Source organism: Littorina saxatilis, linkage group LG12 (genome assembly GCF_037325665.1).
Source record: "Littorina saxatilis isolate snail1 linkage group LG12, US_GU_Lsax_2.0, whole genome shotgun sequence".
NCBI classification, from domain to species: Eukaryota; Metazoa; Mollusca; class Gastropoda; order Littorinimorpha; family Littorinidae; genus Littorina; species Littorina saxatilis.
In genome coordinates this window covers 56,942,838-56,955,010 of record NC_090256.1, presented here as the reverse complement: position 1 = coordinate 56,955,010, position 12,173 = coordinate 56,942,838, and the positions used below count along the sequence as shown (strand labels likewise).

The following is a 12,173-nucleotide window of genomic DNA, read 5'->3' as shown; positions in this document are numbered from 1 at the left end:
TGTGGTCCGAGCAAAGAATGGACTTCTTGGTTTCTGCTGTTTTCTTTATTTTTCATGTCCATTCGCTTGCTGTGTTTGCTTTCAGTGTGGCTGTTTGTGGAATTGTCCTATCCCTGTACCTGAGCAAACGGTCAAGCCCCATACCAGCATGGAACAGGGAGAGGGGGTTTCATATCAAGTGGTACCCTATACACCAAGTCTTTGCAGTGAGTATTTTGGTGTAGCGTAATATTCAAAAACAGCTAGCAAAAAAAGTATCATTACATAACTGAGGTTAAATTCTGAGCATCGGAAAGACATTTGTTGGTGTAGAACAGAACAGGGACACTTTTTATCTTTCAGAAATCACACACAAATCTCAATTTCAACCAATTCAACACCGCGGTTGGCTCCCACCGGGTTGGTAACTTTTTCGTGCGCAGGATTCGGGTTTGTACGATCAGGACTCGCGGGTCTGTGCGATACGGACACAGGATCTCAATGAAGGTGCACGTGCTTGTATCTCTAAAGCCAGCTAATGTGAACCGATCTGCTACATCGCGGGTCTCTTCGATTAGAATTGAAGGTGCTTGTATCTCTAAAGCCAGCTAATGTGAACCGATCTGCTACATCGCGGGTCTCTTCGATTAGAACAAGGTGCTTGTATCTCTAAAACCAGCTGATGTGGACCGACCTGCTACATCGCGAGTCTCTTCGATTATAACTGAAGGTGCTTGTGTCTCTAAAGTCAGCTGATGGGAACCGACCTGCTACATCGCGAGTCTCTTCGATTAGAACTGAATGTGCTTGTATCTCTAAAACCAGCTAATGTGAACCGATCTGCTACATCGCGGGTCTCTCGGCGATTAGAACTGAAGGTGCTCGTATCTCTAAAGTCAGCTTATGTGAACCGACTTGCTACATCGCGGGTCTCTTCGATTAGAACTGAATGTGCTTGTATCTCTAAAGCCAGCTGATGCGAACCGACCCACTACATCGGGGGTCTCTTCGATTTGGACTGAAACCTCTTGATGTTAGCCGATCTGCTACATCACGGGTCTGTAAGATTATGACCTTGGGTCGAAATGAAGTTGCTTGTATCTATAAAACCAGTTGATGTTGCAGGACACAGGCGTAAGTTATTATATTGAAATAGTAAGAGCCGTTTGATGAAATTCCTTCAAGTTATTAACAACATATACATTTTAATAATAACTTACTCGTCCATGATAGTTGTTTTTTTATCGGAATGTTGGCCTTGGAAAATTCATAAATTTGTTTAAAGAAAAATTAAGATGCACACGCTTATTTGGATCCTAATCGACTCACATGTTTTCATCGCTTTCGGAAGAACACGAATCTAATGTGAGAAATGGCTAGAACTACCGGTACACGCAGTACATAAAAAGAATGCGTGTAATGATTGTTGAGTTGCTTGCTACAGATACTCATCTCTATCATCATCGGCTGGTCAGTGAGCGCCGTGCTGACCAAGCTGGACGTGCTGTCAGCTGACCGGGACAGCGTCCAGTTCTACGCCCGCACCGACACACAGCTGCATGTCATACACAGCACGCCCTGGTTCTCTACTATCTACCCGGGTTGGTCTAGTTATGCACGCCTTTCTTCCTTTTTCTGCCATACTAGACGTAACGGGCCATAAGTGGTATTGGTATGGCCTATGGGCCACAACATGTGCGTGTGCAAATGATGCTGATGTTTGCTTTTTTTTTGCAACAACAGTGATGAAATTAAATTCAGTTATAAACATAAGCCGAAAAGTTAAGCAACCTTTTATAAAGCCATTCCATAATCTTCTTTGGTAAATTACAGAGCTTGGGCATTTTACTATTAAGTATGCATTCAAAGCGCGTCCATTCAACTTCCGGTGACTAGATGTTCACGGACATCACGTGTCATGACAAGGTGTCATGACAAGGTGTCATTTTCAGTGGGGTTAGCTCAAAGAGATTGGACACGGATTGAACCAAAAAACAGATTTCGCTAAAGATGCTCCAGGAAATTGAGAAACAGATCTAATTTTAGCCTACGAAAGCGTCATGTAATTACGTTATTTTCAGTCATATCGGAAAGAGAGTTACAATAATTTAAATAAAAACACATTATTACAACAAACGTAAACCAGGGATTTAATGCCAATTGGTCCTGTGATTGTAACTGATGGATTACCCAACCCTCGTTTTTATCACTGTCTGTCTGTCTGTCTGTCTGTCTCTCTCTCTCTCTCTCTCTCTCTCTCTCTCTCTCTCTCTCTCTCTAAATAAAGAATTGTCATTGTCATTGTCATTGTCTCCGCTTCCGGTGGTCGCCGTGGCATGACACGAACAAATTTGCTGTGGAGAAAAGTTAAAAAATTTCAGCAACATCAGCCACTAAGATGTCAATAATTTTAGGTCTATTCTGACCACCATTGTCGCAGACCACGCTCTTATCTCCTGGAAGATGACAGGCGAAGGCGACAAACCTTTCGTCGTGCTTTCAGAACAACAAGATGGCCAGTCGAAATTAGGGGCTCCGCTCACCTACGCCACTTCAGCAGGACGGCACGACGCGTTAGGGATTATGACGAGTACTTGGCCTGGGTTCTTTTCCACGCAACGTGTAGCGGGATGGGAAAAAAATAAATTCGGCGGCGCGGCAGTGCCTGTTAACCCGTGAATTGTAAAAATGTAAAAACTTTTTACAAATTACGTCGAACCTAATCGCATTCCACAAAGTAATACATGCCTTTTATTATTATTAATATTTGTTGTTTAGAGCCTCTATGCTGGGTGGTGGGGGGTGGTTTGGGCCGGATAGGTAAAATATTACGATTTGTAGCATAACAAAGAAAGAGAAAAAAAGCTATAATAGATCTCTTGACTTTGGGGTAGCGCGACTCTGTTGCTGCTAGCTTTCCACTGCCGGGAGGAAGCGATCCGAATTTTCAAGCGATGGAAAAATAAAGTAATGAAAAAAGATATTGTAAAAAAATAATAGATCCCTTGACTTTGGGGTAACGCGACTCTGTTGCTGCTAGCTTTCCACTGGGCGGAAGCGACCCGAATTTCCCAGCGATGGTACAATAAAGTAATGAAAAAAATTATGAAAAGAAATCTAATAGATCCCTTGACTTTGGGGTAGCGCGACTCTGTTGCTGCTAGCTTTCCACTGGGAGGAAGCGACCCGAATTTCCCAGCGATGGAACAATAAAGTAATGGAAAAAAAATGAAAAAAATCTAACAGATCCCTTGACTTTGGGGTAGCGCGACTCGGTTGCTGCTAGCTTTGCACTGGGAGGAAGCGACCCGAATTTCCCAGCGATGGGACAATAGAATAATGAAAAAAAAGGAAAAAAATCTAATAGATCCCTTGACTTTGGGGTAGCGCGACTCTGTTGCTGCTAACTTTCCACTGGGAGGAAGCGACCCGATTTTCCCAGCGATGGGACAATAAAGTAATGAAGAAAAAAAAATTCTAATTGATCCCTTGACTTTGGAGATGACAAGAACATATCGGGCGCATTCACGTGATTTGTAAAACATTTGTACAAATCACGGGTTAACAGGGCCGCTTGAGAATAGGCTGGATCCTATTGTTGACGCAGGCAGTGTGATTGCAGCGTGCGACCAAACAATCAGAGCAATGTATTTCAAGGGGCACAATCTGCTCTTTTGTCAAAGAGGAACGCGTGTGTCTTCATGTCAAATTTTGTCGACGCTTGTAGACGGCCATTTGTAAATAAATGCTTCCCAGGTGTTGTGCGTGTGTTCATGTCATGCATAGTCAGGTCATCGTTACGTTTTAAACAGTCATTTTGATACAAATAACAGATACTGGTCATCAAAGATTTCAATCGCTGCAATACTTGAGTTGCCTCTTTGGTGTAATAGATACGACGTTGAACTGCGAATCCGGCGGTCACGGGTTCGATCCACACATGGGTTAAGCTTTGTTTTCCCCCGTTTTCTTTTTTAAATAATTTAGAACATGTATTCATGTAGAACAATACAATTTTGACGCATGCTATGGATATGATTCAAAATTAATGTGACATATTTATTCTTTATTTGTTTTTAATTTCTCTGCACCTACCTAATACATTTTAAACAAACACTACAAGGACAATAATTCAAATTGTCTCTGAGAGTAGAAAGGTTACTGTTTCCGAAAATTGCAATAACTTTTTAAACGAAAAAAATACGAATTATGTCAGAATGCTTGGTAGTAATGCTCAATTTAACTTCATTCAAAAACAAAACAAATTTTGTTTGTATCGCACACTTTAAGGGAGAGAACTTGCAAATTTGAATGTCAACTCTGAGTAAGCTACCCTGTTTTCCTCGCTACAAATTTAATGATACGCGCGGTATTGACGCTGTGTGTGCGAACTCAGAGACGAGTTGCCCAGAGCGGTTCGCCACGGGTCACCCGCAGTGCGAATGACTCGACAGAAAGCCGTTTCTTAGGGCAGTGCAGGAAAGCGCTCGCGAAGCACTCGGCGAGCGGCTTTGGTATATGCTCGCCCACCGCGCGCTGCGTAATCCAAGATGGCGGCGTTGTTTACACTGCGATGCCGTGTAGCGTGTTGCGATCTTCTCGGCGTGGTTTTCGACGTAACCCGAGGGATCCACCGCTTTTCAAGGTTCAGGGACTACTCCAGCTAAATTTCCCATCATAACCACGTTCTCTCTGACGATTTCACTGACCGAATCGTCTACTAGTTTAAGAAGTACAACTTTTTTCATATCTCGCAGCAATCGTGCTTTCTTCGTCGCCTTCGTGAAGTGATTTGCCTCGTTGTGAGCCCGTTGCATAGACCAATCCAGAGCGACTTTTCCCTGAGCGGGCTATTGTGATTCTGAGCAACGCATGGCTGGTACACATAGCACGCATGCATCATGACCTCAATAATCTGCAGCGCGGTGCAGTTCTGCCATGCCGGCATGCGTTGCTCAGAATCACAGTGGCCCGCTCAGAGCAAAGTCGCTCTTGATTGGTCTATGCAACGGGATCATAACGAGGCAAATCGCTTCAAGATGGCGACGAAGAAGGCACGAATGCTGCGAGATATGAAAAAAGTTGCACTTCTTAAACTAGCAGACGATTCGGTCAGTGAAATCGTCAGACAGAACGTAGTTATAATGGGAAATTTAGCTGGGGTAGTCCCTGAACCTTGAAAAACGGTGGATCCCTCGGGTCACGTCGAAAACCACGCCGAGAAGACGAATTGGACCTTAAAAAGTTCAAGGGACATTCCCTGTACTGTAATGATTTGCTCAAAACTGCTCCAAAACTATGCCAAATAATTGAATAAATTGTAATCAGCGAGCGGTTTGCACTCTCCTATGTCAGGAGTCCGGACTTCCGTTCGTCATTATACCTTATTTAGTTTTCATAGATACCCAGTCGTCAAAGCAGATTAAAACCGTTGGATTGAGGAACTCAAACGTATAATCTAGCAAACGCATGCACATTCCGTGCCATACAGGGCTAAAACGCTTCGCGTAACATAAACAAACACACTGGCCGACTGGCCGTTACGGTCTGAAAAGACACAGCATTTACATTTAAAAAAATAGAACGCTCAAACACTCATTCTAAGACTTTCCTCATGTGTATTGTCATCTATTCAACACCCAAAACGAACTCTGTAGCTCTCGGCTCAATTTCAAATCTGTATCTCCAGGAATAGCGCATGAAATACAAATTCCACTCAGGGTCGAAAGGTAGGACTAACATTATCACTGGCGCAAAAAGGTGTCACAATGAGAATTACAGTCTGAGATTCCCACTCAAAACACAGCCGTTTTCAATTTGAGTAACAGAGCACTCAAACGTTTATTTTAAGGTATTCCTGGTGTGTTGTCACATAATTACAACCCCGAACGTGAACTGTATACTCTTGGGGCGATGAGAGACAGTTTTCTTGCTAGATACGTACTAATATCACTTCAAGTCATTTGAGATATAAGTTATGCAGTTATGTGACATGCCAGAAAGAGTTTTAAAAATAAAGTTATATGCTAACAGAAAAAAAAGAACATTAGCAGGAATTAAGAGAAATGAAAGCTTCAATTTTCACTTTAATTGTGTAAATATTCAACATCTGCCGCTCAAAGCGTACTGGTTTAAACGCGAATAAAAATTCCTGGAAAATGCTCTTTTAAGAGTGATGCTCAAGTTAAGCGTGTCAGCAGTGATCTTTCTACAGGCGCAGGCTGTCAGTTGTTGTCCGCGTATGAAAGAGCCTACTTCTTCAAAAGATATGCGTCACTGAATGTGTTTTCTCAATAGCATTGATTTGAGGGGGAAATTTTTTTTCTCAGAAATTTTCAAAAAATGAAAATCAAGGGAGGCAACTAACAGATGAATGATAGGAAAACATTACACATTTAGTGACGCATATCTTTAAATAAAACACAATTTAGAGGAGATAATTTTTCTGAATCGTATTTCTATGTGTTTTCTTTGTAAATATGTACAGATCTGGTAGTTGGAACTAAGCTACTCACAAAAAGTTAAGGATCACTTGCACACAAATTCATAACTTTCCAAATAAGAAAGCCAATGCGTTGGTATTTGGCAAACGTTTAATTCAATGCTTTAGTGATAACGATACAACATTTTCTTCAATTTCGAGCAATCGTTTGGTCTGTACATTTTATCAAAGTGTGTACGTATCGAAATTTGATTTCACAAAGTCGTTGAAATCACAAGACATGGCATTCAGATGCTCCCAAAAGTTCAGTAATGCGTGTAACCGCCCTGGCTGTTCTGACATTCGACGCAGCGAGTCCTCATAGAGTTGACCAGGGTGGTGAAGATCATCTGTGGAAGCGCCTGCCACTCAGCCTGCAGCATCTGGTAGAGGTGCTGGACATCCCTGGGAGGGGGGTGGTTGCTCCTCACTTTGCGATCCAACTCATCCCAGAGGTTCTCAATCGGGTTGAGATCGGGACTGCATGCTGGCCTCTCCATTCTGTTGACTCCAGACTGCTGCAGGAAGTCGTTGACCACCCTTGCCCTGTGGGGGCGAGCGTTGTCATCCTGGTAGACAGCCTGCGGTCCCATCTGCTGCAGTGTAGGCACAGCCAGCGGTCGAAGGATCTCATCCCGGTATCGGAGGCCAGTCAGGTTACCCTGTACATGAAACAAGGGTGTTCTGTGGTGAAGGCTGAAGGCCCCCCAGACCATTACAGAACCTCCACCAAAGGCCACCTTTTCTTGGACAGTGGCGTCAATGTAGCGTTTCCCTCAGTCGGTCGTCGTTGTGGTTCAGGGTGAAGCGTGATTCATCATTGAACAGGACCTGGGACCATTGCTGACGTGTCCACCTCACGTGACGTCTGCAGAAGGCGCGGCGTGCTGCCCTATGGGCTGGAGTTAAACGTGGCCGTACAGCTGGGCGACGAGAACGGAGGTTAAACCCATGAAGGCGATTCCGTGTGGTCTGCTGGCTGATGTTGGTGTTAGTAGCCACCCTCAGCTGCCTTCGAATAATGCTGGAAGAGGCTGTTCTTGTTTGCAAGGCTAGTCGTTCAATCAATGAGACGATCTTCACGTGGAGTTGTCTTCTTTGGTCGCCAAGGTCTGCGTCTTTCCTGGACCCTCCCAGTGACAATGAAACGTTGAATCAGTCTGACAATGACCGAGATGGACACGTGAAGTCGCCTGGCCACTTCTCGCTTGGGGACACCATCTTGGAACCATGCAACAGCTCGTCCCCTCTCAAACTCGTTCAATTTTCGTCGTGGAGGTATTGTCAGATAATGCCTAAATCTGGTGGTATGTCTTCTCAAAAAACCAAGCAAGTGACAGCATCTCACACATAAACAGCAGTGCTTGCACGTGCATAATGGTTTTTCCATGTGGCTTGTGCAATGTGTTCGGGCTGAACGGTCCAAAACAAGGTCCTTTTTCGCAAGTTTCCACTTTTTCTTTTGCTACCAAGCTCAGTAGTAGAGAATCCCGTGCACTTTTTCCCACTAACACAACATCGCCCACTTACAGCTGAATAAGAATTTATAACAATTTGGTTTGACTGAGAAATAAATAACAGTGGCGAACTGATTTTATTGAGCACCTGTTTTCTCATAGTGATCCTTAACTTTTTGTGAGTAGTGTATGTGCAAGTTAATGTTGTGTTCTAAGAGAGCCCAGTATGCCCTGTGGCCTATGAGAGGAATAAAGTCGGACGGCGAAAGTGCAGTCCTTCGAACACGTGCCTCAAACTGACAGGAAGCATTTACGGACCTGAAAGAGACACTGTGTTTGACACAAACTTATGAGTGCGTGCGTGAGTGCACGTGTGTGTGTGTGTGTGTGTGTGTGTGTGTGTTTTGTTCCCTATTACAGGGTGACCCCTCAAAAATGCCACCCATTTTAAATGCAAATACCTCCTATACAATTTACTTCATAATTATTTGGTGTACATTAGCCTGGGATGTGGGATGAAAATTCCACAAAGTTTCAAGTAAAGTGGGTTTTTTTTTACGCTTTATAAAGAATATTTTTCAAATTCGGAGAATGCCTCAATAGTAAGAGGTTTTGACACTGAGCGTTGGCCACACTCATCCGACTTGTATCCATGAGACTGCCTGTAATTGCTGTTTCAGCTCGTCTATTGTCTGTGGATGTTTTTATTATGCAAGATCATTCAGAAAACAAGTCGCGTAAGGCGAAATTACTACATTTAGTCAAGCTGTGGAACTCACAGAATGAAACTGAACGTAGTCCGCCGCTAGTGCAAAAGGCAGTGAAAGTGACGAGCCTGTTTGGCGCGGTTGCGGTCGCGCTGTGCTTCATAGCACGCTTTACTGTACCTCTCTTCGTTTTAACTTTCTGAGCGTGTTTTTAATCCAAACATATCATATCTATATGTTTTTGGAATCACGAACCAACAAGGAATAAGATGAAATAGTTTTTAAAACGATTTCGGAAATTTAATTTTAACCATAATTTTTATATTTTTAATTTTCAGAGCTTGTTTTTAATCCAAATATAACATATTTATATGTTTTTGGAATCAGAAAATGATGAAGAAATAGATGAACGTAAATTTGGATCGTTTTATAAAAAAAATATTTTTTTTACAATTTTCAGATTTTTAATGACCAAAGTCATTAATTGATTTTTAAGCCACCAAGCTGAAATGCAATACCGAAGTCCGGCCTTCGTCGAAGATTGCTTGGCCAAAATTTCAATCAATTTGATTGAAAAATGAGGGTGTGACAGTGCCGCCCCAACTTTTACAAAAAGTCGGATATGACGTCATCAAAAGTATTTATCGAAAAAAAGACAAAAACTTCCGGGGATATCATTCCCAGGAACTCTCATGTCAAATTTCATAAAGATCGGTCCAGTAGTTTGGTCTGAATCGCTCTACACACACACACACGCACAGACAGACAGACAGACACACACACACACACACACACACACACACACACACACACACACACACACACACACACACACACACACATACACCACGACCCTCGTCTCGATTCCCCCTCTATGTTAAAACATTTAGTCAAAACTTGACTAAATGTAAAAACACAAATGAAAATCTGGAGGGCTAAAAGCGTGTTAGTGTTAGTGTGGCTAGATCTCGTATTTTTGCGTCAATTCCCTAATTTGGATTTTTTCCCCGAAAAACTATTAAAGTCAGAACATTTAACGTACAACATTGAAACTGTAAACTGATCATTCCATATCTCAAGCCAATGAACACCAAATATGAAGTAAATTGCTGTAGTAGCTTAGGAGTTATTAGCATTTTAATGGGTGGCTTGTTTTGAGGGTCAACCTGTATTTTAAAAATATCTTCATTGAAACTGAATATGCGCAGCTTGAACACTATATTCGGAGTATTATTAATCACTCTGTCTTCAACAAACAGTTAAGTACTTACGCCAGAACTATACCTGAGTACTCTAAACACAAACACAGTTAGTTAGTTAGTTAGCTGTTGCTTTTCGGGTCCAACTACCAGATATGGTCCATAATAGGCCAAATCAGGACCCCACACAAACACAATTTAATGATTTCAGTTAATAAAAATAGATTTCACGTTAAAGTTGTTGAACTTTTTGGCCCGGTTTATACTCTTATCAGGTAGTCAACATATAGTAAAGAACCAGTATTTACTCTTTTTTTTTAACACCAACTACAGAGTCGGAGTGGCGCAGTGGTTAGAGCGCTTTGCCTCTCACGCTGGAGGTCGTGGTTCGTCCCCCACTCGGGGCGAATACAAATACCCGATTTTTCCAACTGGAAATGGGTACCTGACCTTATTTAGGGCCGGGGAAGGCAAAGGCAGCGAGGGAGAGGAGATGGGCACCGCCCTCATAAAGCTGGCCCCAGAAAAGTTGAGATCTCTAACATCTCTCTCCCCCACGACCAGACGGTTACCTTTACTTTTTTTTAAATTTTTGTCATTCATCATCATCCATATGTTCTAAATGTACAGTTGGTAAAGCAATTTGAGTGTTATTGTTTACCAAAGATAGCATTTGTTACAAGATATCAACTCATCATCTCTTTTGTTCATTTCGCACAGCACGATCTTTTAACGCGTGTGTGTGTGTGTGTGTGTGTTTGTGCGCGTGCGTGCGTGTATGTGTGTGTTCGTGCGTGCGTGCGTATGTGAGTGCCTCTGTGTGTGTGTGTGTGTGTGTGTGTGTGTGTGTGTGTGTGTGTGTGTGTGTGTGTGTGTGCCCAATCTATGTTTGATTGTCTCGGAAGGTCAGTATGGTTTCCCACGTTTTCACCCCGGCGTCTTCCTGAGTTTCTTCCTCGCCACAATTCTTTCCGTTCTCGATTCCATTGGTGACTACAGCGCATGCGCACGGATGTGCTATGTCCCGCAACCTCCGGCCTGGGCAGTGAACCGTGGCATCGCTGTTGAGGGTTTGATGAGTTTACTCAGCGGCGGTTTCGGCATTGGTCACGCCACAGTGTCCTATGGGGGAAACATCGGTGCTATTGGCTTGACTCGGGTAGGTGTTTCCTTAGACACAATTAGTCCAACTTCTTAATTTCATCAGCTTCCCTCTTAAGTTATTTTGTTATGTTGATTTACAAGCGTGGGCTTACCAGCATATTTTTTTTCTTTCAACCCACTTTGTGTGTGTATTATTTCAAATCTTTAATCTAAAAAGCGACTATCAGAAGGCGACAACCAAAATAATGCTCTGTCTCGTTAACACTGTTTAGACAAAAAATATTTTCCGATAGACACTAAAATCATTCCTTTGTTTAAATCTGGTGAGAGGAAAGACCCCTCAAATTATAGGCCGATCTCTTCGTTGTCTGTGATGTCAAAACTACTTTAAAAACATATAAACAAACACCTATTGGTGCATTTTAATCACAATACATTATTTCACCCTAACCAGTCTGGATTTAGAGCTCATCACTCGTGTCACACTGCCTTGGTCTCTCTTGTTAATCAGTGGTTGGATAAGATTAATGATAATGAATTCTGTGGTGCTGTTTTTGTAGATTTTGCCAAAGCTTTTGATGTAACTGACCATAAGTTGTGACTCAGAAAACTCGCATTATATGGACTCGGGATTGATTCAGTCAACCTTATTAGTTCTTTTCTCAGTAACAAGCAACAGACTGTGCACACAAACGCATCAGCATCAAGCTGTACGGTATGGTGCGCCCCAAGACTCAGTATTAGGCCCTCTGCTCTTCTCCATATACATAAATGATCTGCCCCTTCATATTGACAATTTCTGTGAACTTTTTTCAGATGACACTACCATACATTCTGCTAACATTAACTTAAGTCGTTTATCTGAATCAAACCAGTTGAGTGAATGGACTGAGTTCAATCACATGTCCCTTAACCCCCCCAAAACTAAAAGCATGATAATAAAAACTAAAAAAACAAGACAAAAACGCCAGAACATAACCTCAACATGTCATGATTTAATGGCTCATGGTGAAATTGTTGAAAAAGTCGATCATCAGAAAGTGTTGGGAGTGACCATTGATAACAACCTGGCTTGGTCACATCACTTTGAACAACTTTCCAAAGCACATCTACTTTGTGGGACTCAGCAAGTGAAAATGCATTAAACCCACGTGTTAGATTACAAAAACGAGTAATCAAAGTAGTCCTATTAAAGAAAACAACCCTTTCTGAGTCAGACGAAAAGAAGACTATTTCTTATATATTT

At 42.3% G+C, this 12,173-nt stretch overlaps 1 protein-coding gene across 1 annotated transcript in view; it reads left to right on the top strand.

The window, feature by feature from the left end:
* Positions 1 to 12,173, top strand: part of LOC138982343 (solute carrier family 23 member 1-like) — a 133,184-nt gene that overhangs the window by 84,906 nt on the left and 36,105 nt on the right. The window contains exons 7-9 of the mRNA XM_070355596.1: positions 86 to 206; positions 1,424 to 1,580; positions 10,729 to 10,982. Coding sequence (XP_070211697.1) covers positions 86 to 206; positions 1,424 to 1,580; positions 10,729 to 10,982 — 532 coding nt within the window. The remainder of the gene's footprint in view (positions 1 to 85; positions 207 to 1,423; positions 1,581 to 10,728; positions 10,983 to 12,173) is intronic.